The 26,615-nt window shown below is 47.9% G+C and overlaps 2 protein-coding genes across 3 annotated transcripts in view; one reads left to right on the forward strand and one right to left on the reverse strand.

Annotated features, from left to right (window-relative positions):
- GLG1 (golgi glycoprotein 1) overlaps positions 1-4,044 on the forward strand; it is a 152,444-nt gene extending 148,400 nt beyond the window's left edge. Inside the window, exons 25-27 of one of the 2 annotated variants that reach the window (XM_032853963.1) lie at positions 512-618; positions 1,761-1,924; positions 2,958-4,044. In XM_032853963.1, the coding sequence (XP_032709854.1) occupies positions 512-618; positions 1,761-1,924; positions 2,958-3,033 (347 nt within the window). In that variant the 3' untranslated portion in view covers positions 3,034-4,044. Of the gene's footprint in view, positions 1-511; positions 619-1,760; positions 2,614-2,957 lie in introns of those variants that run through there. The other variant, XM_032853962.1, reaches the window with a different exon arrangement.
- Positions 4,045-8,410: 4,366 nt separating this feature from the next.
- Positions 8,411-17,954, reverse strand: LOC116865493 (immunoglobulin alpha-2 heavy chain-like). The gene is made up of 5 exons (XM_032853709.1): positions 17,867-17,954; positions 10,694-11,053; positions 9,856-10,056; positions 9,467-9,532; positions 8,411-8,812 (listed from the first exon to the last, which is right to left on the reverse strand). The coding sequence occupies exons 1-5, from the start codon at positions 17,952-17,954 to the stop codon at positions 8,511-8,513; spliced, it is 1,017 nt and encodes a 338-aa protein (XP_032709600.1). The 3' UTR covers positions 8,411-8,510.
- Between the last annotated feature and the right edge of the window lie 8,661 nt (positions 17,955-26,615).

Consider the following 26,615-nt stretch of genomic DNA (forward strand, 5'->3'; position numbering starts at 1 on the left):
CTACAGCTGCAGCTCAGCCACAGACAACGTCCTCTGGGGGCCTGGTTGATGCTGCGACTAGGGTTTTGTGGCAGAATGAATTTAAGAATAATCCTGCAGGTTTGAACTGACCTAGCCATGACCAGATGTATGCATCTGATGAAAAGGGAGAGTTGAGTTACATATCAGGAAAGCAAAACTTAGTCATCATCATGGCCCTCTTCCCCCTTTTCCAAACTAGAGCAGCTTCATCAGCTTTCCCAGTGGCCACACTGGGCAAATCCTGGTAGAAAGTTGTTTCTGAGCCAGATGTGCCCAGTAAAAATGAGAGAGGTTTTAAGGGCTGGGCAGCTGGCCTTGGAAGTTCAACATTCTTCTTCATGTGAAATCTTGGTTCAAGTTTCCTAGAATGGATTTAACTTTGTGTAGCCTCCAAATCTGCATTCTCTAGTGGTGAGGTCCCTTTCTCCCTAGCCTTACGGAAATTTCTGTTCTGGACAGTTTGACCCTTCTTACCCCTTTTCTTCCACAGAAATGTCCTGCCTCATGGAGGCCCTGGAGGATAAGCGGGTGAGGTTACAACCCGAGTGCAAAAAACGCCTCAATGACCGGATTGAAATGTGGAGTTACGCTGCAAAGGTAAGGACTGAGAGAGTCTCCTGAAACCACCTCTGTCGGTTCCCTACATACTCCACCAGCCTTCCTGTCCTTGCTGCGAGACCAGCAGGGAGGGGACTCAAAAAGTCTGTCCCTGTCCTTGAAGCTTCCCCAGCTTGACCACAGACAGGCAGACAGGAAGGACCATGAAAAGTCTTCACACCTAGATGGAAGGGAAGGGATCACAGCTGTCTTAAGTAGCAAGCACATCCCTCACCCGTTCTTCCAAGGGAACGTAGTCGGCTTGAAAGCCCTCGGTTCAGTGCGGCAGTGGAGAGCACCACGTTAGTCTCTTCCTCGCTCGCCCTCTCCACAGGTCAGTTGCTAAGTTGCTGCAGTGACTGCTGATCACTTCGTGTTGGCAAATGTCAGTGCTCAGATTCATGTTCATCTGAAACCTTCCTGCTCTATGCGATGAGTAGAGAAGCAGATAGACATAGCCATATGTCTGGGCAGACCCTCTCGGGTACCCAGGCTAAGTTGAGAACCGAAAAGAGCAGGTCCATGTCCCTGTGCACCTGGGAAGCCTTTGGACCCTGATTCTTCTGTTGTGGGCTGCATAGACATCCATTCGAGAAAGCAGAGAGGAGCCTGGGATGGAAACTGGCTAGACTGCAGGCCCACGACCGTGGGAGCGGAGCCGTGTGTTCAGTCGGCCTGAGTCATGTTTACACAGTGGGTTACCCCTGGGTGGCTCAGTCGGTTGAGCAGCCGACTCTTGATCTCAGCTCAGGTCATGAGTTCAAGCCCCGCTATGGGCTCCACGCCGGGTATGGAACCTCGTTGGAAAAAAAGCAAAACCATTTGGAGCATTTTGCCAGGGCCCCACCTGCGGTGAGGTCCCCAGTGTGAGGTCTGCCGCCAGGTTGGTGGTGGAGATCACCATGATGGACTGTATGAGATCCCGCCTCTTCGTGTTTGTCTGTGTTTTCTAATTTTATCAGTAGATATGCACCATATTACAACCAGGGAAAGGAATTGTCGCTCTGTGTTTGATTTTCTTGTCCCTCGTCTTCTCTCCCCAAAAGAAAGGGCATCAACTAAAGATTGAGGGGGGCAAGTTAGAGCTAGCACTGCCCCAGCGCAGTTCTCTCAGAGGCCAATGCTGCGGTGTGTCATTCCAGGTGGCCCCAGCAGATGGCTTCTCTGACCTCGCCATGCAAGTGATGACATCTCCGTCAAAGAACTACATCCTCTCTGTGATCAGTGGGAGCATCTGTATATTGTTCCTGATCGGCCTAATGTGTGGACGTATCACCAAGCGAGTAACACGAGAGCTCAAGGACAGGTAGAGCCACCTTGACCGCCAGAGGAACTACCTGTCCAGTGCCCGGTTTGTACAGCCCTCCTGTATAGTGTACCCACTCACCTCGTTCTTCTCAGAGGTGGCACCAACACCCATGTTAGAGCAGCCGCAGGTGTCCTCTGCGTTGTCCCGTCTCCGATTTCGCCCGTGTCCATGGTGCCCTCCTCCTCCTCGACCATTTCGTGCAGCAACAGCAGCTGGCCGCTTGGGTTATTGCCTGTATTGGCAAATTTGGGTTTGCCTGCCCGTAGGCAAGTCTCTCTCATACCAATGGAACTACCAGTACTTCCAGAACCAACTTACCTGGCCTGCAACTCGAATGATTTTTAAAAACAAAAACAAAAACAAAAACACCAAAAAAAAAAAATTTTTAAAGAAAGAAAAAAATGTATATAGTAACACATCTCCTCCAGGCTTGACTTGGGCAATGGGGTTATTTCTTCTGTGCGACTGGAAAATGAAGGCAGGACTTTAAGGGAAAACACACCACCCAATATGCTGTTACTGGGATGTCTTGCTCATTTCTCAAAAGCACCTTTGGACCATGTGGGGGCCATGGACTTCACCGAGGAGTGGGAAACCACTAACCAGCCTGCTCTGGGTCTTTTTTCTTCTGCTGAAACAGTGATGCCTTCCAGTTCCCACCTTAATAGAGCCACTGCTGGTCAAGACACCTCGGCCATGAGTATTCCTATGATCTCCTCACTTCAGCGAAGTAAAGCAAGCATGAGCTTCCCCAGGCCAAGGGTGAAGGGTTGGGGAGGAGATTGAAAGTGTGTGAAGCTGGTTAGTCACTTGATCCGTGCCGAGAGGCTGGACCCTGAGTCCCAGGGAGTAGGATCCCAGGCATCTTCCTCCTCCAGGCTAGCACAGGACTCAGTCACATTTAGACTGACCCTGCTGGGGGATAGCAATTGTTTTAGAAGGTCTGCCGGCAGGCAATGACCACACCACAGGAGGGAGCTCAGGGCGGGAAGGAGGGGCAGGGATAGATTCACTTTGCTTTATGTTTCAGGCAACAGTGCAGGTCGGAGACAGTGGCTTATAAAGATTTAGCGTGGTCTCAGGGTGTGACTGGCCGTCCAACCTGACCTTTCTGCAGGCTCAAGGCCGTCTTCCCAGACAAGTTCCCTCATGCCTCTTTGTGGAGAGGACTTGGAAAGTTACTGTGTTAAAAGATGGAGCCTTGTTCTCCGTGGTTTTTTTCCTTTCTGTCCATTTGCCGTGTACACCCACTGTAGTAGGCATTGGCCAAATGTTGTACTTTGATGATTCATCAGTCTTTCCAGAATCTGAGCTTGAGGGAAGCAGTTTTCCTGGCCTTCTTCCCTCGTCCCTCCAGTGTGGGATGACAGGTTTGGCGTGTACAGGGGAGTGGTGCAAGCATCAGGGTGCAGCCTGGCACACCTTGGTTTGAATTTGGGGCCTGGAGTCACAGTGGCTGCACAAGGGGGCGGCATGTACAGGAGGAGATATATTTATATAATATATATTTTATTAACCTGTTAGACGTCCACAGAGTATTATAAATCACGTGCCTAAACTGTCCACATAGACCATGGCGCCCTTCCTTGCCCTGCCCCTCGTTTGCCACCATCCACGTGGGCTGCGGGACCTACACCACATTTGTCTCCCCTGAAATGTGTTCGATACAAAGTGGGCCAGTGTGTGGATCAGTGGATTCAAATTACTTCTTGTCTAATCTGACTGACCTATATTTGAATACTGTGGTTTTCTTCTTTTTCTTGTTGCTACCCTTCCTGGAGGCAGTGGGGTCCAGAAACCGGCTCTGTTCCGCTGCCTACGGTACTTTACGTCACCAAGGGGAGCTGCTAAGCTGCTTGGTCCCCTCATTCATGCTCTTCGGGTCTTCCTGATTCTCAGCGCCTGTCCTGGGATTGAAACTCTTGGAGTCCGGGCAGAAGCCCCCTACTGCCACCATTGTGGCACTGAATTGGGCTGGTCTGCATGGTCCACCTCCAGGAGTCCCCACCTGAGCTGTGGGAGCTTGGGAATGAGAACGGGGGATGTCGTCTAAACGCAGGCCCCCACCAACGTGTCTGGCATGGCTTACAGGATAGAATAAACATTCACCGTTTGGTGAGTGTTTGGGTGCCGCTCTCCATCTGTACATTTTCCCTCCCAGTGTGTGTAAAACATCTCCACGGTTTAATGTGACTTGACATTTTGGTTTTGTCTTAGTTGTATACAGCAAATCTGGAAGCCTGAGAAGGAGTTTGATTCTTGAAGCATTTGTCATATTTAGAAATAGAATAAAAGGGATAATTTTGCCAGTATTTTCAGTTGCTTGTTGCCAGAAAGCATTTCACCATCCTGCTTGGAGTAGTTTCAGGTGACCCGTTCTTCAGAGTCCCAGATAGTGTCCTGAGCAGTTTCTACCTCCAGGGGGCCCAGCACCATCCGAACCTGCAGCTCAGCTGTCTCCGTTCTGTCCTTCATTGGAGCAGTACAGGTGCTGTGCCTCATGGGTTGCGGCCCTTATGGGTCAGTCGTGGATCAGTCAGCCAGTCGAGAGTAGTCGAGAAGAGGAAGCCGTGGCCCTAGTGGAGGAGCCGATGATGGACCTTGTCCTTATCTCTTCTGGTGTCTAGCCCAGATGGTAACAAGCATCAGGTGATTGGCGGGGGATGTCCCCCAAGGTCAAGGCTTCAGGCAGTTGCTGCAAATTACAGTAGCCAGGTAACTCATCTGGCCTTGTCAACTCACTCTAGCGTTTCAGCGAGTCCTACTTTGTGTGCTCCACGACTCTCGAGAGCCAGGAGGTTACTCTCCCAGGCTGGAGGCTCTGTGGTACAGGAAATCAGAAATACAGGCAGGCTGTCAGGAACAAGACTGTTCCTCTGAGTGTCTCTCACAGAAGGGTAGCTCTGAAGGTGCGACCTTTACTCTGGTGTGTCCTTGGCCGCCTCCTGCTCTTGCTGCTATCCTGAGACAAGTCTGCTAGCAAGACGTGCTGAGGCGGGAGCAGAGTAAAGGCTTCACCCTTTCACCCAGAGTAAAGGTTCACCCCAGCAGGAAAGCCTTCGTCTTCTGCATTCCCTGGACACCCTTGGCTGCCACTCCCTGTGCTGTGTGTCCAGTCGGCTTGTTCTGAGCCGGCCTGTCCCTGGAAGCCAGGGATTCTGGTACTCGGCAGGCATCGGCTTGAATTCCCTGCAGGCCTTCCGCTGTCTCATATCCTGCACTTCCTTTTCTGGGGGACAGTGAGCAGCTCTGTGGGGGGAGGGGGAGGGAGATTCTCCTTTCCCAGAAGAGGTGACAGAATGATCAGTTTCACTTCCTCCCATTTCCCGAAGTCACGTAATAAAAGAATCCAGTAGTAAAGAGGTCTGTATTACCCGTTTTTGTATCATCAGACAAAATGGAAAGGAACTTACATGCCGACTTCTATTTTCCCAAGAGAAGATTCACTTTCATTTGTGCGTATGACTTCCAGAAATGTCTCCCATCCTCCCCACCCCCAGGCTGTGGTACAGTTTCTTTCCCAAAGACCCCACTATAGTGAATCATCCAGGGAGAGGTGGATTGCTTCGTGGGACAGCCTCCTTACTTAGCTGGTCTCAAGTTCTTCTGAGGAAAGGCTTTCATTTCCTGTTTCTTGCCCTCTCCCACCAAAAACTGCCCACACCCTGAGTACAGCTTCTGTTCAGTGAGCAGATAACGGAGAGCCACAACGCCAGCCAGCCCAGCCCGACACGTTCAACCTAAATTTTGCCATAGAACAAAGAGGAGACGGCTGTTTGAGTTGTGTGCAGTTAGGTATATAATACTTATATTTCAGATTCTTACAAATTTGAGAAACCTGGCAGATCCTTTTTATTTCTTACCATTTGGACGGCACGTGCCGTCCAAATGGTAAGAATGCAGCGCTCCAGTAGCCTGAGTTTCTCCTGGGCCTTTAGGGACTCCCCTCTCTTCACCTCTTCTCTCCTGGTCTCGATTCCCAGGGGCTGTGGACCCAGACCTGATGTTCTGACCTGCCTCTTTCTTACTGTCTCCCTCTCTCATCTGTCTTCGGTCAGCCATCTCTCTAGTAGTCTCCTCTTGGTCCTCCTCTCCATTAGGACCAGGGTCACCTGTTAACGGCAGTCGAGTTCAGAGGTGAAGCCCCCTTCCTGCCCTGACCTCAGACAACAGATAAGTCCTACAAACCCAGACTGACTTTTCAGAGCGACCAGCTTTGCCGAGCCATCTAGTGAGGTCACCGTGGAGACCCAGAGACTGTTCTCGTCCAGAGCACAAGGTGGGACTCTCTGCTTGGACTGGGGTGACAGGATCCTGATGGTGGTTTCCTCTCCTCCCCTCTCCCAAGATCTGTCACCACACACCATTAGGGATGTTGGGATACGGGCAGTAGAGAGACCTGCCTAGGCAAGGAGAAAATTCAGATAGTGCCTCTATGTTGTTTTTGCCTTCCCCCATCATGGAATTGACACCTGGACCCCAGAGCCCAGCAGGCCTACGGCAGAGCCGGGGAGGCAGGAGCGGGCCTCCGGGGCAGGCTGCTGCACACGGGCCGGAGTGGCCGAGGCAGCGCTGGGCCACAGCAGGCTTCCCCAGCGGCTCCCGTGGCTCAGCGTGCCCAGGTCAGTCCCAAGCAGGAAGACAGACTGAACAGCAGATGCTGTGCGAGATCTTAGGCCTTGAACTTTTTTTTTTTTTTTTAAGAAAGAGAAAAGTAAAATTAACAAGCCTCTTTTGTAAATGATTTTTCTTTCTATGTATAAAATCCCGGCAGTTCCTTGTTTTTACATGTTCATGCTGTGTAATTTTGAGATGTTACTGAGATCCTGAACATAATGTGCATTTTTTTCTGTACAGATGAAATGGGAGAATTTAATAAAGAGTTTGCAGGTTTTTACTTGTGAAATCTTCTCTGGTGACTGGGAGGACCCCCAAGCCCCCTGCTCTGCCAGGAACAGCCGCGCAGCTCACTGCTCTCGCCGCTGACTCACCGCATTCGCTGGCGTCCTTTGTCTCCTCGGCTGGGAAGGTCAGGCAGAGTAGGACGCGGGACCTTTGGAGGAGAGCCAGAGGCTAGATCCAAGGTTTTTGACTGTCAGGCTGAGGTGCTAGGAATGATTCACTTGACGAATGTGTTTAAGGCACAGCCTAAGGCCCTCCTGGGGAGAGCTCACAGCCGGGACCTGGCCTTACAGATGGCACACGTGGATAGCACCAGTGGCTCACGGCCACCTTTCCGCTGGGGGCAGAACTAGGCAGTGTTTCTTCTCCGTGCCCTACCCGGTCCCCGTTGGTCAGCACTCGCCTCCCCATCCCAACAGCCTAGTGACCTTTGTGACCCTATTCCTGAGCCTTCTGCCTCCTCCACTGTCCGCAAAACTAATTTGCATCAGGGTGTTATGGAGTCCTCGCTTTAAGGAGTTGGCATGATAGCAAGGATTTCTCAAAGTAGACGTGTGTACTGGGATTCAAGTGCTGGGATGCGCAGTGAGATGACTGGGGGGTCCTGGGACCAGGGTTTCTTCTCAGATCCATTTTTGGCAGGTGCCACATAGGTGTAGCGTAGAGGCCAGGAGAAGGTGAAGCGTGAAAGACAGGCGGAAGAGGGCTTGGGGGCCTTTGAGCCTGAACTACAAACACTATGTAGGGAGCTCTGGGCAGCCATCACCCTGAATGGGAGGAGTCTGGGGCCAGATGCTCTAGAGTCCTGGAAAGGCTGTCCCCCTGTGGTGTGAGCGTGGGAAATGAGGGGCTGGGTTCAGGCTCCTTGTCACTGGTATTCCCACAGAGAAGTGGGTTACCTTGCCCCACTGCACCTGGCCCCTCGAGGGGACACTACTGTGGTCATGGGGACCATGCTGCCTTAGCAGTCTGATCGAATTCCCCTACCATAAAATTTTGTGTAATATTTCTGATAAAAGATCCTTGACCAACTTTAATCTTCAGAGGCATTTGGCATTTGTTCTCAAATTTGTTCTCAAAAGGGGGTGTAAGAAGGGGCGCCTGGGTGGCTCAGTCGGTTGTGTCTGCCTTCGGCTCAGGTCATGATCCTGGAGACTCGGGATGGAGCCCCACATCTGGCTCCCTGCTCAGCAGGGAGCCTGCTTCTCCCTCTCTCGCTCCGTCTGTGTTCTCCTTCCCTCTTTCAAATAAATAAAATCTTTAAGGGGTGGGGGGTAAGAATGAAAGGATTTTAACCAAAAAGAGGAAGACCTCAGATACCCAACTCTCAAGCAGATAAAGAAGTAAGAGAGGGTTTGTGTGACCCGGCTTTCTCAGTTGGTGAGCAGCAAAACATGATTGTCTGCCTCAGCCATATGTGTTTCCCTCTGACAAGCCAGATTGGCTTTGGGACCTGTATGCCCATCAGGCTCCAGGCTGGGGTGGCTGACCTGTCCCCAGAGTCTGCCGACCCTGGACAGGCCTCCCCAGGGCGCTGTTGGTCTTGGTCCTAGGATCCCACCTCCCTTGCCCAGAACAACCAACAGCACAGCAGTATCTTCTCAAATTTCCTGTATTTTTGGAGAAATGTGGGCAGTCTGGAAGAAAAAGGGGCACCTATAGGGTAACAAAAGACAGCAGACTAGAAGGAAGCTGGCTGGAGTAAGGAGGGAGGGTCTGGTACACAGGCAGCCCCTCGGAGGACGTGGGACCCACTGGGACTTGGCCTCTTGTGCTCCGCAGCCCTGGCAGGAGGGCACCTTCTGCCCACCTGCGCCCTGGAACCGAGGGCTGCTCCTTGACCCTGTCGGGTGAGTGGCTTCGTAGGGTGGGCCCAACGGCAGCGATTCCTCCAGAGGGCAGCCAAGATCAGGCCATAGATCAGAGCTGCACCCAGCAGTCCCAGGTAGCAGTTGGCCGCAGCAGTGAGGGTCTGTTCCAGCTCTGCTTCGAGGGAAAGGGCACAGCGTGAAAGTCGGACCCACCTGCCCACCCTGCCCGCCCGCCCCACCACCCCCGATGCTGCCTCCTTCTGAAGAGGTCTCTCTGGCTCACTTGATCCTCTGAGAGGTTCTATTACTCCCCATTTTTACAGATAAAAAAGACAAGATCTGTAAGGGCAAAGATGGTTTGGACTAGGGGTGGTAGATGGGTGGGTGGATATGAGGCCAAGAAAAGGTAAGACTTACCCAAGGGGCCAGAGAGTTGGCAGAATTGGGACTAGACCCCGTTGCTGTTGACCAGGTGGGTCTACACTCTTTCCAGCCAGAATCTGAGGGCTCACCTCTGACTCTGCATGGCCCACAGGAGCTTCCCAGACCCTCCTGCAGGAGGGCCCCTCTGATCTCTGAGCTCTTGAATATCCTGTGTTCCTGCCCCTAAAACCCTTAGGGCAGTTTTCCTTGCATTTTATACATTGGCTCAGTGTCTGACCAAGCCTTCTAGACTCAATAATGTTCAGACTGTTCCAGTCATCTCTCTGCCCTGGGAAATACTTAGTACCCCATAAATGCTTGCTGAAGGGGTCGTTTTCAGTGAGAAGTCACGGCCTTGCTACCTCGGGGGTCCAGGTCCCAGACAGTGTCTGGGAGTCCATACCTAGACAAGTGTGTCCACTCTTCTCGTGAGTCTCATTCCCATTCTTCAGTTCCAGCCTTCTGCAACCTGGAACCGAGAAGATGGTCTTCAGAGAGCTTCCCTCTGCTGTATCCCCCAAAGGAAATACAGGCATTCACCACTAGAGAATGGAGAAGCCAGGAGTGATAGAGTGGGTGTTAGGGCTTTGGGGGTAGTTGGTCCCATGTCACTGCATAGGCTCCAAAGCCAAGTCCAGGCTTCACCCAGAAGCTGGGGCAGAGCCAGGGTTCTTGGCCACACACAGCAGTGCCTATCTTGACCTAACAGTTTGTCAGGAGGGAACCAGTGTCATTGTTCCAGATGGTTGCATCAGGGGGCTGGAGCACACCCCCTAGGGCCTCTGTTCTCACCCTGGCCACAGGGCAGGGGCAGCACAACTTCTGAGACTCCAGTCTGGTGCAAGCCTCGGCAAGTCACAGAAATTCCTGCCATCTCCTGAGGCAGCTGCAGCCAGCTGACCACGGGCTCCCCAGCTCCTCCAGTGGTGTCCTCATCCTCCTGGTATCGGCCTTTCAGGACCCAGGAGACCCTGAGAGGGTCAGGGTTGTGTCCTAGGGCCACACAAAGTACATGGAAGGGAGGGCCAGAGGCTGGGATGAACAGGCTCAGCTCAGGTGGCTGGAGAGCTGGGGCTTCCTTCCTAGCTGCAGGGAATGAAGGGAAGAAGGATGTCACCCAATCCCACCAGCCTCTTCCAAACTCCTAGTCCATACGCATCTCCTTCCCTCTGGGTCCTCTGGAGACACTTCTTCCCTTCCTCTACGGCCATTCCTTACCATTCTCGGAATCTACCTTCCCCAACAGCTAGCCTTCTGGCCAGAGTATGAGCTCTGAGCTTGTCTCTGCCACCCACTTGTCATCCTCTGGGCCTCCAGTATCCTTCCTACAGAGCAAGGGAAAGGAATGGATTTAATGTTCTTGATTAGGCTTCCCCTCCCAGGCCCAGAAGTCTGGGCCTAACGTGTCTGTGTCCATCCCCAAATGCTCCCAGTCGAATCCACCATCCAGAAGCTTGAGGCTTTTCTCTGGGGGCCCTCTAGGCTTCTGGGCCTTCCTTCCTTTCCACTGGTCCCTACTGACCAAGGCTTCCTCCAAGCGGGGCTCCACCATCTGCACCTTTCTGCCCACTGCCCCCCACTCCACTGCAGTCTGATGAGGGGCACCAGATCCCTACACTCTTAGACTCACCCTGATAGAGCAGACGGGTACCTTCTCCAAAGACATACTGGCCTGAAAACCACAGGGCACAGTAGTAGGTGCCCTCGTCAGCAGGACTGGCATTGCCCACGATAAGGAGTGCGGCATTCTTGGCTGGGTCCATCTCCGCCAGGAAGCGAGGATTCACACCCAAACCATAGGTTGGGGGCATCCCTTCTTGCTGACTTAACAGGAAGGTGGGGCCACTCCCCACCAGCTGCTGGTACCAAGATACAACATGAGCGCTGGCAGGGCTGCCCAGCACCACACACCAGATCTGTGGATTGCCTTGTCCACTCAGCACAGAAGACTGAGGCTGGAACAGAGAGGGCTGGGAGACCTCTGAGGCACCTGCAGAGGCAGAGAAGATAGTGACCCGCTCGAAACAACTCAATGGTCATTTATAGACACTGTCAGCTCAGCCTAGCATACGGTCTTACGAGAGGATCATTTGACAATACCTGTCAAGACTGCAAATCATCATACTCTCTGATCTGGCAATTTTATTTCCATAAATTTATCTTATGAAAATAATGGAACTCATGTATGGGTACATCTACAGAGATGATTATTACAGTATTCATTTGAATAATGAGAAAATAAATATAATTAGAAGAGGTTACATTTTTAAGCAAGACACCCAAATGATGCAGTACTCTGCAGTTCCCCCCAAGAGGAAAATGTAGAACTCCCATTTCTGAAGACAATGGAGTAGTTGGCAGCCAAATAATGTTCCCTATGAAAATGACTTAGGAAAGCCAGAGAACCAGGTGATATTTCAAGTATAAGAGAGTTACAGAAGCAACAGCATCCAGAAGGGTTAAGGTTATGGAGAAGGGAGAACCATGGAGATGCAAAATGACTATGTTCAGCCCCTTGCATTTGCTGACTCTGGCAAGAGGTTAAGGGTCCAGGTTTTCCCCAGGCAGAAGGGTTTTTACAGTAAGACAAGAGAAATTAGCAGAGGTTTTCATAGTCTCATAGGCTGGAGTGACAAAATCGAAGGCTTGAGAAGCCTCAAATATAAGTTCAGATTTCATGCCATTTTCTGAAATCTGAAATTTTACAAGATGGGAACCTTGAAAGCTAAGCCCAAACCTCTGTAAAGCAGAGCAGAACTCTGCAGAGTCACAGTGCTGAGAAGATAAAAGACCAGACTTCAACCTCTCTCAAAAGGAAAGACCCTGCTGTATACACCAGGATTTCAGTCGAAAACCCCAAAGGGGTATGCCCTAAGAACAAGGCAAGTGAGAAGTAGATGGAACTCTATTAAAACTGCTTCCTGTAGACTTCCAACTAATTATAGAAGGAATTCTGGGATTAGCCCCCATTTGACAACCACGGCAGTAATAATTGCTCAGGCAAGAAGCATCAATAGATGAAGAGTTTTGGGCTTTTGGTTTGGTTTGTTTTTGGTATGTGCTTTGAGATCGGTAGCTTCATAGATTCTAAATATCCTGCCCCAAAGTACTTGTTAACCACAGAGAGGGAAAAAAATAGTAAATTATAGTGGAGAAACTTGGCAGACACAGTCTAACCACATGATCAAAATTAATATCAGCAGGAATGGGGCAAATAGTCATCCTGTACCTCCTGATATAATACGACCTCCTTTCTGTGGTATTCCTGTCAAAAATGCAAAACCTGAATCTAATCCTGAGGAAACATCAGACAAACCCAAGCTCAGAACCCAAGTTCTACAGAATAACCTGATAAGAGCCTGCACTCTTATCATGAAAGGTGAAGACTAAAGGAACTGTTCCACATTAAAGGAGACAAAATAAAGAGATATGGTAACTAAATACAGTGTGATCCTAGATTGGATCCTGGACCATATTTTTTGTTGTTGTTCTAAAGAATACTGGAGAGAGAAATGGTGAAATTTGAGTAAGATTGGTAGGTTAAGTCCCATATTAATGTCGGCTTCTTGATTTTTTTTAATTTAATGAGACTTTTTATTTTTTTAATTTTTTTTTAAGATTTTATTTATTTATTTGACAGACAGAGATCACAAGTAGGCAGAGAGGCAGGCAGAGAGAAAGGTGGAAGCAGGCTTCCTGCAGAGCAGAGAGCCCTATGCGGGGCTCGATCCCAGGACCCTGGGATCATGACCTGAGCCGAAGGCAGAGGCTTAACCCACTGAGCCACCCAGGCGCCCCTAATGAGACTTTTTAAATTAACATTTAATGTGGTGTTTCACGGGTACAGGGGTTCTTGATTTTGATTAATGTACTAACTTTGTTACACTAAGACGGATGTCAGATATAATGAAAGCCAGAAGACAGTGAAAAGACATATTTAAAATTCTGGGGTGAAAAAAAAAACCTGCCAACATAGTTTTTTGTTTGTTTGTTTGTTTGTTTGTTTTCCTAATGAAAACTGCCTCTAAAATAAAGGTATTCTCAGATAAAAGCTGAGAAAATTTGTCACTACGAGACTTTCACGAAAGGAATCCTAAAGGGTAATCTTCAGGCAAAAGAAAAGTGATCCTAGATTGAAATAAAGAAATGCATGAAGGAATGAAGAGTGCTAGTACAGGTAAATATGTGGTTAAATAAAAGAAAACAATGTCTGCACAAAGCACTACAAATGTCTTTAAAATATACATTGACTTATAATGTCTTACCAGATCAACACAAAAGGTTGGAGGATACAAGTGAAGTTAAAGTACTCTAATATCCTCACCATACTGGAGACGTGATCAACATAATGTTATATTAGATCATGAAGTCAGAAATGCATATTTTAATCTGTAGGAGTAGCCACTAAAAGAATAATAAAAGAATGTATAACTAGCAAGTTTTTTTTTAAGATTTTATTTATTAGCAAGTTTCTTTTAAGATTTTTTTTAAATTTATTTGACAGAGATCACAAATAGGCAGAGAGAGAGGAAGGGAAGCAGGCTTCCCGCCAAGCAGAGAGCCTGATGCAGGGCTCTATCCCAGGACCCTGAGATCATGACCTGAGCCGAAGACAGAGGCTTTAACCCACTGAGCCACCCAGGCGCCCCTAATTAGCAAGTTTTTAGAGGAGGGAATAATATTTTTTAAAAGAATCCAAAAGAAGACAACAAGTGGAGAGAAAGGAAGAAGAAACAAGCAATAGAGTAGATATAAACCCAAATATATTAGTAATTATGCTAAATATAAGTGGAATAAATTCTATGATTAAAAGACTTAGAATGGATCAGAATCTAACAACTATAACCTGCAAACCAAAGATACACCCTAAATACTAGGACATCAAAACATTGAAAGTAAAAATACTAATATAACTGGTATAGTTATACTATCAGACCAAGTAGACTTTAAGGCAAGAAATAGTATGAGATAAAGATGTACACTTAATGATATAAAGAGGTCATTCTACCATAAATCCAGCTATATCATATAATCATATTAAATGTAAGTGGTCTAAACACCTCAACTGAAAGTCTGATTAGATAAGAAAATAAGCCCAACTATATTCCATCACAAGAAACACACTTAAAGACAAAAATATTTTAAAAGAGAAAAGATGGAAATGAGATACTATGCTACTATGATTAAAAAAAAAAAAAAAACTGAAGGGGCAGTTTCAAAAGAAGATAAAGCTGATTTCAGGACAAAGACTATTACTGGTGATAACTTTTATTTCATAATTTTAAAGAACTTAATTCAACAAAAGAATTTAACAATCCTAAAGTTATTCATATAATGGAGTTTTAAAAGAAGCAAAAGTAATAGAACTGCAAAGAAAGGCAAACAGATCCACAATAAAAGCCAGAGATTTCAACACCCATATTTTAATATTTGATAGAAGTACACAGAAAATCACTGGGAATAAAGATGACTTGAATAGTATCATCAAACAACTTTTTTCTTTATCATCAACCGATTTACTAAATGCTATTTATAGAACAATCCACCCCAACAACTGCCAAACACACTTTCTTTCAAATGTCCATGGAACTTTTATCAATGTAGATCACATGCTGAGCCACAAGTCTTAATACATTTAAAAGGATCCAAGTCACACAAATAATGTCCTTGGACCATAATGGAATTAAATTATAAATCAGTAACAGAAAGATATTCCAAAAGTTTCCAAATGTTTGGAAAATAACATATCTCTAAATAACCCTTTCAAAAAATGCTTTAAAACTTGATTGTACACTTTAAGTGAGTGAATTGTCTAACATGTATACTTCACAGAAGTTGTTTCTAAAAACACCACATAGGGTGGCTCAGTGGGTTAAGCCGCTGCCTTCGGCTTAGGTCATGATCCCAGGGTCCTGGGATCGAGCCCCGCATTGGGCTTTCTGCTCAGCAGAGAGCCTGCTTTCCTTCCTCTCTCTGCCTGCCTCTCTGCCTACTTGTGATCTCTGTCTGTCAAATAAATAAATAAAATCTTTAAAAAAAAAATAAATAAAAAATAAAAAATAAAAACACCACATAAGGAGGACACCTGGGTGGTTCAGTGGGTTAAGCCTCTGCCTTCAGCTCAAGTCGTGATCTCAGGGTCCTGGGATCAAGGCCCATGTCGGGCTCTCTGCTCAGCAGGGAGCCTGCTTCCCCCTCTCTCTGCCTGCCTCTCTGCCTACTTGTGACCTCCCTCTCTGTCAAATAAATAAATAATAAAAATAAAAAATAAAAACATAAGGACTGGAAAGGAAGAAATAACATTTTATTTGTAGACAACCTAGTAGTATTCATATTAAGTTTTTAAGTGTATAGACTATTAGAATCAATAAATGAGTTTAGTGAGGTCACTGGATATAAAGTAAAGATAGATAAATTGTATTTCTACAATAGGTACAAGTGAACAGTGAAATTAATAAAATAATACCTGTGATAACATCAAAAACATCAGATACCTAGATAGAATCTAATAAAAATATGCAAGTTCTCTACATTGAAATCTACACATATTATTGAAAAAATTGTGAAAATGTAAATAAGTGGAGGGATACACTATGTATGTGTATTGAAACATTCAGTATTTTAGTGGTCATTTCTTCCCAAACTGGTACACAGTGTCAAAACAGTTCCAATCAAGCCCCAGCGGGTCTTTTTGTGGAAAATGATGGCTTATCATTCTAAAATTTTTATGGAAGTATAGAGTTCTAGAATCTCTAGGGCAATCTTGAAAAACAGCAAAGCTGGAGGACTTAAACTACCAGGAATCAAACCTTTAAAGTACTGATGTTGTGCGAACAGTTGTGCTATTCGTGCAAGAACAGACAAGGGGTCAGTGGAACACGGGACGGAATCCAAAACACGTATACAGTTTTATGACAAAGGGATACTCCAAGGCTATGGAAAAGGGATGGTCCTTTCCATCAATGATGCTGGGTCAACTTGATATGCACAAGAAGTGAATTCTAACCTCCATTCTTCCTAGATTACAACGAAAAAGCAGTTTCAGCTGGATTGTATATCTAAATCTGAAAGGTAAACCAGTAAAGCTTAGAGGAAAATACAGAAGAATATCAGCATAAATCTGAGAAATCTTAGTAGGCAAAGATTTCTTAAATACAATGCCCAAAAAAAAGTCAGTTATAATGGAAAAACATTTATTCAAACAACATTAAAATTGGAGCCTCTGTTTATAAGAAGACACCATTAACAACAGTGAAAAGATCCACGGAACAGAGGATACTCACATACATAACCAACAGAGGAGTTCTATTTAGATTATATACAGAACTGCAAACCATTAACAAGAAGTCAAACAAACCAACAGAAAAACAAACAAAAATCCAAACAGGCCCTTCACAGAACAGGATGTCCTAAAGGTCAGTACACGTGAAAACTCGCTCACTCCCATTCTTCATCAGGGAGACAGAAATTAAGACTCCAATGAGATCAGACACCTGAATGGCTAAAACGAAAGGTTCATTTTGTCAAAGATGTGTAGCAATCAGAATCCTCTTCCACAGGTATGTGTCTGTCTTGGTTCTTATCCCCAAATCTGAAGGAAATTTTAAAACCATTAATAGCAGTAGTGTGTGGGTTTGCAATCATGGGAGGTCTTACACCTCTTAATATTTCTACCTGTTTAATTGTATTTTTCAGGCTTTACTATTACAGTCAGAAATGAAGTTTCACATTTGGAAAAGAACAAGCCCCTCTCCCACCACACTCGACGACCACAACTAGTATGTAATAGGATCTCCTGGCCTTCATCTCTCCCGACCTTTCTGCAGCACTGACCTTGACCACTTCTGTGCCAAAGCCTTGTCTGCCCTCAGCACCAGCACCTACCCCTTCTCTTCTCCCCTCCCATCAGTCCTTCCAGTGCCTCTTAGTCCCTCCTGTTTCTCCCTCCCCTTCTCTCCTGGCTCCTGTACAGCGCACCTGGGGTAGCTCTTCCCTGAGGACTCCGTTTCTCTCTGCTCTCCTTTCCACAATTAGTGCGAGGAAGATTCCCCACTGCCTCCATTCCCCAACCTGGGAGTTTCCTCAGCCTGCAGACAAGTCTCTGTCTCCAGGTTCTGCCAATCCTGTCACCCAGCTCTCCTCCCTTCCACCAAAGCCTCCCCAGCCTGGGTCACCTCCTGCCTCCGGGATGGCCCCCAGCCTCCCACTGCTGCTGCTGACGCCTCTGTCCTGCCCCAGCCCATCCTCCTGCCAGGAACTCCACCCCTGCCACCAGATCCACAGCAGCTCCCAGGTCAGCTCCCCATCTGCTAGCTGTGTGACCATGGACACCTTAGGTAAGCCTCAGAGTCACTGAAAAGTGAGGGTTGTAGAAGCTACCCCACAGAATCATCATAAATATTAAATGAGATAGTCTAGCATACAACGACTGCTTAATCAATGTCACAAATTTCTACTATTTCTGTTCAGCTCCTTGGGACAGCACCCCGCAAGGGATCCGTCCCCCAAGTACCGGTCCAGACCCTCTCATCCCTCAACTGCCCTTCCCAAGGCCCTCTGTCCCCCGCCCCCCCCTCCCCCCCCCCCCCCCCCTCTCGGAGCCCTCTTGTCACTCAGGCCTGGGTTCACCACAGGCGCTGGGAGTGCGGGGTCCACGGGGCTGTGCACCAGCCGCCCTCCCACCCACAACCCACTCCTTCTAAGCTCCGAATCCAGGGTCTGTCCCTTGGGCAGCCCTCCACCCCTATAAAACGGAGAGAGAGCCCTAACTAGGCTTTGGGACAGGGAGAAGGGGCGACCTCACCAGAGACAGAGAGCAGTAGCCCGACACACAGGGCGCAGCCCCGCCAGGACGCGGGGCCCCTGCTCGGAAGCTCTGGTCGGGTTGCCATCTCCGTAACGGCGCTGGGTCTGAATGGGGCTTGCAGCGCTTCTCAGACCGAGCGCTCCCCGAGGCCCCAGAGCCGGGGCTTGGGGTCTGCTTCCTCCCTAGGTCTGGAGGGTCGGGGGCAGACACAGGCGCAGCGCAATTGCGGGCCAACCCCAATATCCGGGTCTCTCGGAAAGCCCCTGGGGGCGTGGGGTGGGGCATCTGAGTGTTAGGTCGAAGCACAGAAGATTACTCGGTTTGCAAGAAACAGAAACCCAGATACAACTGGTTTAAGCAAAGGAGATGGGTTTTTGGCCCCTAAAACACGTCCTGAGGACGTCCCAGCTTCAGGAATGGCTGGATCCGCAGGCCAGGACGTGATGTCAAAAACACATTTTCCTTCTCTCCTTTCCTTCTCTCGGTTCTGCATCCATCTTTCCGTCTGGTTCTCAGGCAGGCTCTCCACATGTGGTGGACAGATGCCCACCAGCACCCAAGGCTCCCGTTGGTCTGCATAGCCACTCCAGGGAAAAGGAAAATTCTCCTTCCTATTACTTAGAGCCCAGGTCCAAGGCTGATACTGGTTGACCTAGCCTGGTTCATGTTCAAGCCAATCACTGTGATCAGTGGGCTGGCCGGGCTCTCTGGAAGCTGGGGCTAGGGGTGGGGGGGTGAGGGTGCAATTTCAGCTGATCTTTTGAGGACTTCAGGTCATAAGATGGTGGTTCTCCGAGGAAAGCTGGATGCAATTCCCAGAGGGTCCTGGGTAGGCGTTTACCTGTCCAAAGGGGTTTATGTAGCAAAGAAGGAGGGACCACTCCTGCCCAAGAGAGGCCCCTCTGCAGGCCCCTTCCTGCTTCTCAGTTCACTAGCCATGTCCCGACACCCACCCACAAAGCCTCCACCTCACTGTGTTGCTCTCTAAGGGGCCCCTCTGCTTTCTGATGTGTCTTAAGAAGTGGGGAGCAGTTTCTCCTGTGGCTCAGGGAGAAAAGGCCTGATATCCTGCTCACCAGAGCCCTGAGGCACCCTTCCCCGCCAGAGACCAAGAACTCCTGGCTCTGTGATCACAGTCAAGATAACAGTGGAGTCAGTTATTCCCTCATCTTGCCTTCGGGTTGGGTTGCTGGGTGGATGTAGCACCGCCGCTGTGAAGTACTTAGCACACACCTGGTTGAAACACCTGCTGAATGAGGTAGGTTGTATTTGCCAAGATGGCGGCCACAATGCATCCCACCCTACACACCCTTCCTTTTTTCCACTGTAGTATTTGTTTGGTAAGTTGAGATATAATTGACACACAGTAAACTCCATGTATCTAAAGTGTACAGTTTGGTAAATTTTGTCATGTATATGCCTGTGAAACCATCACCACTATCAAGATATTGAACATATCCATCAACCCCGAAAGTTTCCTCCTGCAAACTTTGGTGTGCTTTCTGTCATCACAGGTTTGTTTCTATTCTTTAGGTTTTTATATAAATTGAATCACACTGTTCCTGCACTGTTTTGTCTGGCTTCTTTCACTCAACCTAATAACTTGGAGAGCCATCCATGCTGTTGCATGTATCACTGGTTCATTTTTATTGATGAATTGTATGTCACTGTATACCAAATTTACTTCTCTGTTCACTTGTTGATGGACATTTGGGTTGTTTCTCATTTTTGCTAGTTCAAATAAAGCTTCTGTGAACATTCACTTTCCTTCCCCTCGGGTGGTTCCCTCCGAGTTGCATAGCTGGGTCATATGGTAAGTGGATATTTCACTTCCGAAGAAACTGCCCAGCCCTTTTGCAAAATGGCTGTGTGAGAGCATCCTTGACAACACTGGGTATATTCAGTCTTTTTGTTTAGAGATTCTGGTAGGGATGGTTTTAATTTGCATTATCTAACAACTAATGATGTGCTTGGGCTGCCATGTTGGGGGGAAGTCAAGCAGCGGCAAGCAGAGCCTATGTGCAGGGGTTCAGCTGATGACTGGCCGCCGCTGGAGACATGTAAGTAACCCTCAGGTGCTTCCAGCCCCTAGCCTTCAGGCCACCCCCATGGGTGCCCCATGGAGCAGAAACGAGCTGACCCACCAAGCCTGGCTCAAATGACAGATTCCTGAGTAAAACAGATGATTGGTGTCTAAAAATCCCTGTTGGGGAGGTGTGCCGTGGTAGATAGCCAAAACAGTGAGTCCGCTGGGTGTGATGCTCGTATCACCACTGACCTAGATCTGTTCATCTACCCATGGGTTTGTATTTGTCTTTTCAACAAACTCGCAGCTCCTACAAGACAGACATCAACGCTTTGTTTCTGGAATCCAACCCCTGAGCCTGGCTTCTGACTTTCATTGCTTCTCCGGTCAGGTCTCTGCCTTCGACCCTCGGACCCGTCACCTTCTCTTAGCCACCTCTCTGAAGAGCCAGGGTAGAGGTGTGGAAGAGCTTAGGCTCTCCCGTGGGGCTGCCTGGATTTGAATCCTGTCTCTGTGATTTCTTTTCTAAACTGTAAGAAGTTAACCAATTCTTTAAACTCTCTGAGGCTGAATTTCGTCTTCTGCAAAATGGGAACTGCAGTTACTCCCCTGAGAGTAGTTATGAGTCTAGAACGATCTGTGTAAAGAACTTAGCAAACTTAGCCTGGTCCCTGCTGCTGTTATTTTTACTAGTGCTGTGTGAGGACCATCTGGATATAAACATAACCTCCTCTTGTTCCCTCCCAGGGGGCTTGTCTGCCCAGCTCCTGGGGGAACAGCCTCCAGCATGTGGTAGGAGGAGTCGATTGTTCTAGATGTTTTACAGACATGAAACCACTTGGGTTTTGGTTTTTTTTTTTTAGTCTGGATTCTCTCCTTAGAGGTCATGTATTGCCAGGCAAAATGTTCCGCCCCTCTGAAACAGCTTCCTGTGCCCCGAAATGGGGGTAACGCTGTCTCCCAAACAGGGGTGAATGTAGGGATATGTTATAAGGCACCCCCCTGACACAGGTCCCTGATAAATTAACACTAGTTAACACTAGTAACATTTAACTACTTAACACTAGTTAACACTAGTAACATTAACCCTGTGATACAGCAGGTAACTAATTATTTTGGAAGGGAAACAAGGGTGGGGGCTGACTTGTTAATGTATATTTTTTGGAGCGTTTAAATTTTTGGATGACCTATATTGTTTTAAAAATTAAATCTATATTTTAATAAATTTTAATAACAATACATTTATTAATCACAATTTAAACCTGATACACTGTGTGCCACATAAATACTTTTATCGCAATTTATAGGTGAAGAAACTGAGTCACAGCCAGTCACAGCCAGCCGAAGCCAAAACAGGATGAGAGCCCAGGTCTGCCTGATTCCAAAACCCATGGCCTTCCCTTGCACCTACCGTCTCCTTTCTGGGTAAGTAGCGCTTTGGTGGTCAGGCGACATAATGGCTGGGAGTAGCTTCCTGGTGAGAAGCTGGCCCATGCCTGATCCCCCCTGGGCTTCTGAAGATGGGGCATCTCGCCAGGCAGTGTTCCAGCGAGGAGTCCTAGCCTCGCCTTCCCATGTTTGCTCCTTGGTTCCCCATCCCCTGGACAGCAGTCATGTCTAGGACTGAGCTGGCTGTTTCCGAGGTGCCGACAACTACCCACCACCCCCTCTCTCCCAGGTCCTGTAACTCAGGGTCTCTCATGAGCAGTGGCCCCATCCCCAGAACCCAAATGGGGGCATCCATAGGGTTGGGGAAGTTTGGGAGGGCTTTAGCAACCCCTTAATCTCCATCCACCCCTTCCCCCTAAATAATGAAACAGCTTCACGACAAGTCCTCAAACCCCCCTTCCTGACACTCTTCACTCATTTCCACCAGACATACCACATGTGACCATGGCCGCTGGTGAGAGCTCAGTTTTCTGACCATGTCTCTGCTATAGCCTGCCTCCTGTTGGCCCTACAGAAACTCAAACCAAGTATTCCAGAAACAGCTACCAGAAACAACTGCATTTTTTAAAAAGATTTTGTTTATTTATTTGACAGACAGAAGTCACAAGGAGGCAGAGAGGCAGGCAGGGGGCAGGGGAAGCAGGCTCCCCGCTGAGCAGAGAGCCTGACATGCGGGGCTCCATCCCAGGACCCTGAGATCATGACCCGAGCTGAAGGCAGAGGCTTTAACCCACTGAGCCACCCAGGCGCCCCGACAGTTACATTTAAAAAAAAAATTACATAGCTGTGGGGCGGGGGTGGGCTTGGCCCCATCATTTCGCACTTGGGGAAACTGAATGGGGACAGGCAAAGACCTGCCCCTGGACAGTAGTGGCCCAGGCTCTCCCAACTCCTAGTCACCCACCAGTGCCCTTCTGCCTGAAGGCCCTGCCCCTTGCAGGGAACTGGAAAACAAACAACGACAACACAAATAACACTCTACCTCCAGGGCTTATGAATGTTCCTGCTAGAGAGGAGAAGATGGAGTGAGGGTTAGGGTTAGAGTTAGGGTTATCTGGCAATCTGGTTAGCACCAGATTCATATCAAAAATGAGGGAAGCCTAAATAAAATCTTTAATAAAAAAAAATGAGGGAAGCCATGGTTATTCCATAACAAGGTCCTCTCGAGGCCAACAGGCAGACGTCCGCGGGCCTCGGGCACTGCATGCGTGTGTGGAGTGAGGGCAGGGAGAATATTATGGCCACATTTTTGAGTCTTTCTGAAAAGATTAGGTCTAGTCACTTAGCTGTGCATGGAAAGAGACTTAGAAAACAATGAAAGAAAGAGCCGCCCTAACTCTGATGTAGGAGTTTCTCAACGTGGGGCATCAGCTTGTCTGGTGAGAGCAGCTATCCTCAAAGGGAAGATGAAACAGATTTTGCTCAATGACACACTATGGACATAACTGTCCAAGTGTCTCAAAGTGCTCAGAGGAGCACCAGGGACACAGATAAAATTACCTTTAAAGGGAATAGAAGATTCTGAGACAGGACCAGTGTCAGGTGTGAAACAGGAAACCCACAGCCCAGAGCTGTTCTAGCTGATCCTTCCGCAGATAAAACCGAGTGGCTTAACGCCCTGATCTTGGGCAGCCATTAGAGCTTCAGCCCAAACCCCACGAGGAAGAAAAGCAGTTTTCATTTTTTAAACAGAGAAACTTAAAAAACATTGCTTTAACAAAAAAAGCACACATACATTATGTCCCCAAGAATTGTATAAAAAAAGAAATGGTACACATAAAGTTTTCATTGTGAGTAAATGTACCCCCATCCGCCCCCAACAAGCCACCTTTAAATAAACACTGAACTCTGGTTAATGACATGAAAGCCGAGCTTCCCTAACGGAGGAGAAGTTTCCTCACAAATGGATTTTCCAGCAAATGACAGTTATACACTTTGGACAAAATGCAGAACACAGTGACTTGAGAGCTCTGAAGAGTGAAACAAAGCAGGAAATTTTTAGAGGAGAGTCAAAACTCGGAGCAGCCTGAAACACCTAGTGCTGAACCTCCAATAGTAAAACCCACCCAGTTCTCCTTCTGCAGAAGGACCCCGGCTGCTAGAGAGTGAGGAGGAGCCTGAGAAAGGATTGGTCAGAGAAGGAGGATGCCTAATTCCAGTGAAAACTCGCCCAAATCTGGCTGACCTCAGAAATGTGCATGGGGGGGAGCTGCCGTGATTCCAGACTTGCCAGCCCGCATCAACTGGGGAGCCAAGACACAGGCGCTTCCAGGTGTCCATGAAAGGTAGGAACATTGAATCTGTATATAACGCTGATGGCAATTTTTTTTTAAAAAGTACACTTTGGGAAAGAGTTGGGCAGACTCTTAACGAGTGAAATACATATTTATATGAGCCCCAGAAATTTTACTCCTAGTTATCTGTCTGGGAGAGACAGACACGCGCGTCCATACAAAGACTTGGTCACAAGTGAGCACAGCACCATTCATAACAGCCCCAAACTGGAAACAACCCACGTGTCCCTTGAATGTTGAACGGATAAACTGTATATGGCCATAAATAAAATACGTTTCAGCCTTAAAAGGGACTGAACTTCTGTCCCTTTATTGAGGTGTCACTGACAGTCATGGAACAAATTTGTGATTCGTGCTACAACACGGATGAACCTCAAATGCCTTCAGCGAAATGAGGGAAGTCACACAAAACACCGTACGTTGTGTGATTTCGTTGGTAGGAAATGTCTACAAAGGCAAATCTCTAGAGGCAGAAGGCAGACCCATCAGTGCTTGCCTGGGATGGGGCTGGGGCCTGACTAGAAACGTCCATAAGAGAAGGTTTCAGGTGATAAGGACGTTCTGAACCCAGATTGTGGTGATAGTTGCACAAATGTATAAATCGGCTAAAAATCATCCCACAGTACATATACGATGGATGAAACTCCTGGCATGTAAAATAGATCCCCATGAAGCTGTTTAAAAAATGACAAATGGTAGGAAGCACCAACTCCTTTTGTGAGTCCGGCATTACATGGACACCAGAAGCAGACAGAGATAACACAAGAAAAACATGTAGGGTGAAGAGCACCTATGTCTCCATTTACTTTGAAATGTACTGAAACCAAGACAGATGAATGAATGGATGCAGGGATGGCCAGACGAATAAAGAGGTGACGAAGGATGTTCAGTAAAATGGGAGGTTCTAGCATTAGGTATTTGGGGGTTCGCTGCAAAATTCTTCCAACTTTGCAGCACCTTTGAAATCTTGAATAATAAAACAGAGAACGGGAATGAAGTCATAGCACGTGACACGGCTCAGTTGTATTTTTTATGAAGTTAAAGAACGTAAATAGCATTGATTTTATCCAGAAAAGAGGAGAAAATGTTTAAAAACTGGGAGGCAGGACACCTGGGTGGTTCAGTCTGTTGGGATACGACTCTTAATTTTGGCTCAGGTCATGGTCTCGAGGTCATGAGTCGAGCCCTGCATCAGGCTCCACATTCAGCAGGAAGTCTGCTGGAGATGCTCGCTTCCTCTCTCTCTGCCCCTCTGGTTCATGCTCTTTCTCTTTAAAACAAGAAAGGAAGGAAGGAAGGAAGGAAGGAAAGGAAGGAAGGAAGGAAGGAAGGAAGGAAGGGAAAGGGAAGGGAAGGGAAGGGAAGGAAAGGAAAGAAGGAAGGAAGGAAGGGAGGGAGAGTGGGTGGGAGGGAGGAAGGAAAAGAGAAAAGAAGTCTTAAAAAAAAAAAAAGAGTAGCTCACGGAGCTCGAACAATTTTGCTATACTGCCAGGCACATCCTGGAATAAATGTACATCTAGTACAGGTCCTTAGTAAACTGGTTGGTCATGATAAGCTCAGTTCAAAGGCATTAGCCCCAGTGGCACTTGGAGACTGGAGCCCAGCTTTTTCATAAGCATTTGCCTCACAGGTCCTTTGCTCCTGGAGCTTCATGACTCTGTTTCCCTTTGGGTCACTGAGTGCCACTCATCCCCCACAGTCTCCCACCCATTAAGGTGCCTGGCCATGCAGCTCACCTTGCAAGAGTAAAAAAAAAAAAAAAAACAAAAACAAAACTGTCGTGCTCTCAAAATTGTGCTCTGAGCCAAGTATTTTATCAACATTATTTGAGTCTTGCCAAAAAAAAAAAAAAGGAAGGAAGGAAGGAAAGGTGTCATCGCTAATTTTCCAAGCAAGTAGAAAGAGGCTATGATGATTAGTTTTACGTGTCAACTTGGCTAGGCCAGGGTGCCCAGATACTTGGTCAAGCACTAATCTGGATATTCTTGGGCAAGTGTTCTCTAGATCTGATTGATACCGAAACCCATAGACTGATTAAAGCAGGTCACCCGCTCCAACATGGGTGGGGCCCATGCACTCACTTCAAGGCCTTAAGAAAAGGACTAAGATCTCCAGAGGAAAAAGGAATTCTGTCCCCAGACTCCCCTCAAACTCAAGACCTCGACATCAATGATTCCTGGGGTCTCCACCCTGCCTGCCTGTCCTATTTCAGACTTGCCAGCCGCCAAATCCTTCAGATAAATCTCTCTATAGAGACGCACATGCTACATGCCCCCCCTTCCCTATAGTCTGTATTGGTGATGACTAGAGAGGAAGCTCGGGGAAGGTAACGTCCCAGGGTCACACACCAAGGGGGAGGCAGTGCGGGCATTTGGACCCAGGCCAGGTCAGCTCCAAAGTCATGTTCTTAACCAAACAGGACAATGGCCCTTTCACCCTGGACTCTGGGGGATGAGTCAGACGATGCCCCAGAGCCAAGTGTCTGAGGTCCCTAACTCCTCAGACTCCTCCAGGGGAGGACAGCAGGACAGAAAGGGTACATCCCTCTTTTCAAAGCTGCACAAAGGAGCCTCTCCTCAGCCCCTCCTGAGTCATGGGGGCCACATCGGTATCCCCTCTCAGGGGGAGATTTGATTGATCTGATCTGGGTTTCTGGTTCACCCTGAGGACCTGCACTCCAGATGCAGGACTGGAAGGCCCCAGGGAATCCTCAATTCGTGTGTCACAGCGCCACCTACTGGTCAGATCGAGGGGCAGCTGCAGTAACCAAATGCCCTCTGCTCCCTGAGGCCAGGACATTATCCCAAGTTACAGACTGGCAAAAGGAGCTTTTGCTCGAAACTTTGCCCCATTTGCTCAACCATGTGTTAGCTACCAGGCACGATACTAGATGCTGGGGTTTCAGAGAAACCAGTCCTCCACGGAGGGAAGTGACAGAAGGCGTAGGGGAAAAGACCAGGAAAGACAGAGGTGGAAA

This window comes from Lontra canadensis, unplaced genomic scaffold, assembly GCF_010015895.1.
Source record: "Lontra canadensis isolate GAN:19392208 unplaced genomic scaffold, GSC_riverotter_1.0 scaffold8, whole genome shotgun sequence".
In the NCBI taxonomy this organism is placed as follows: Eukaryota; Metazoa; Chordata; class Mammalia; order Carnivora; family Mustelidae; genus Lontra; species Lontra canadensis.

Bases quoted from the DNA above. Each gene is read 5' to 3' on its own strand.
- LOC116865493 (XM_032853709.1), bottom strand. From the start codon at position 17,954: ATGGCAACCCGACCAGAGCTTCCGAGCAGGGGCCCCGCGTCCTGGCGG. The intron at 9,533-9,855 runs GTGAGAACAGAG...TCTCGGTTCCAG, and splicing joins GCCCCTGCCCTGTGGCCAGG to GTTGCAGAAGGCTGGAACTG. The intron at 8,813-9,466 runs GTATGGACTCCC...CCCTCGAAGCAG, and splicing joins GAGTGGACACACTTGTCTAG to AGCTGGAACAGACCCTCACT.